The following is an 805-nucleotide window of genomic DNA, read 5'->3' on the forward strand; positions in this document are numbered from 1 at the left end:
TTTTCATTTTGCTAATCCATAGTTTCTAGCTAGTTTACAAAAAAAATGAAGGGAGAAAGAAAAACCCCAATAATGTATTTTTAAATTAAAAAAAAATCAAATGGGGCAGGATGAGGGTGGGGTGGGAAGGAAGCAGACAGCTCTCCTCGGCTCCACTGCCTTTAGTTTGGGTGAAACGCGGAGGACCCGGGAAAGGCGGCACTGGACAGGTTCGGGCGACCCAGGGCCACGGCCCCAAAGAAGAAGAGAAAGGGGGAAGGGATAACAGCTACTCCTCTGATGTCTAGGATGACTTGCTAGGACTTAAAGAGAGAAGAGATGTGGGTAGGCTTCAGGAAATCTCGGAATGGGAGCCTGGGGAGATTTTTCCAGCTCAGAACAGTCCGCGGCTGCCCCGCGGGGCACGACCTTCGCCGCCCGAGGGCAGAGCTGCCGGGATCTCCAGATCCCTTCCAGCCTTGGGACTTTGCGGGTGCTGCGCTCGCTCCCCAGAGCCGCGGCAGGTCCGGGGGCAGGGGGAGGGGGAAACCAGAGAGAAGGGGCGGGGCCGTTGCTAGGGGAGGGGCGACGGGGCCCGGGAGCCCTGCAGCAGGCGACCGCGACACGCGCTTTGCTCTCCCGCTCCGTCTTCCGCGCCGCCTGTTGCTCGCTCCTCCTGGCTGCCGCTTCCCGCCCAGTGCCCAGGGACAGGCGACGCGAGAAGGTGCCAGCGCTCGGGCAGCCTCCCGTCTTCCTCCCATCCCGGCTCACAGGTGGACCCGAGCGTCTCCCAGAGCGCCGACGCCGGCGAGCCTCGCTGTGCGCC

General features: G+C 61.5%; 1 protein-coding gene across 1 annotated transcript in view; it reads left to right on the forward strand.

Moving 5' to 3' along the window:
• Positions 1–346: 346 nt before the first annotated feature.
• RPRML (reprimo like) overlaps positions 347–805 on the forward strand; it is an 850-nt gene continuing 391 nt past the window's right edge. The window contains exon 1 of the mRNA XM_015588022.2: positions 347–468. Coding sequence (XP_015443508.1) covers positions 347–468 — 122 coding nt within the window. The remainder of the gene's footprint in view (positions 469–805) is intronic.

The sequence above is a fragment of the Pteropus alecto genome, unplaced genomic scaffold (assembly GCF_000325575.1).
Source record: "Pteropus alecto unplaced genomic scaffold, ASM32557v1 scaffold313, whole genome shotgun sequence".
NCBI classification, from domain to species: domain Eukaryota; kingdom Metazoa; phylum Chordata; class Mammalia; order Chiroptera; family Pteropodidae; genus Pteropus; species Pteropus alecto.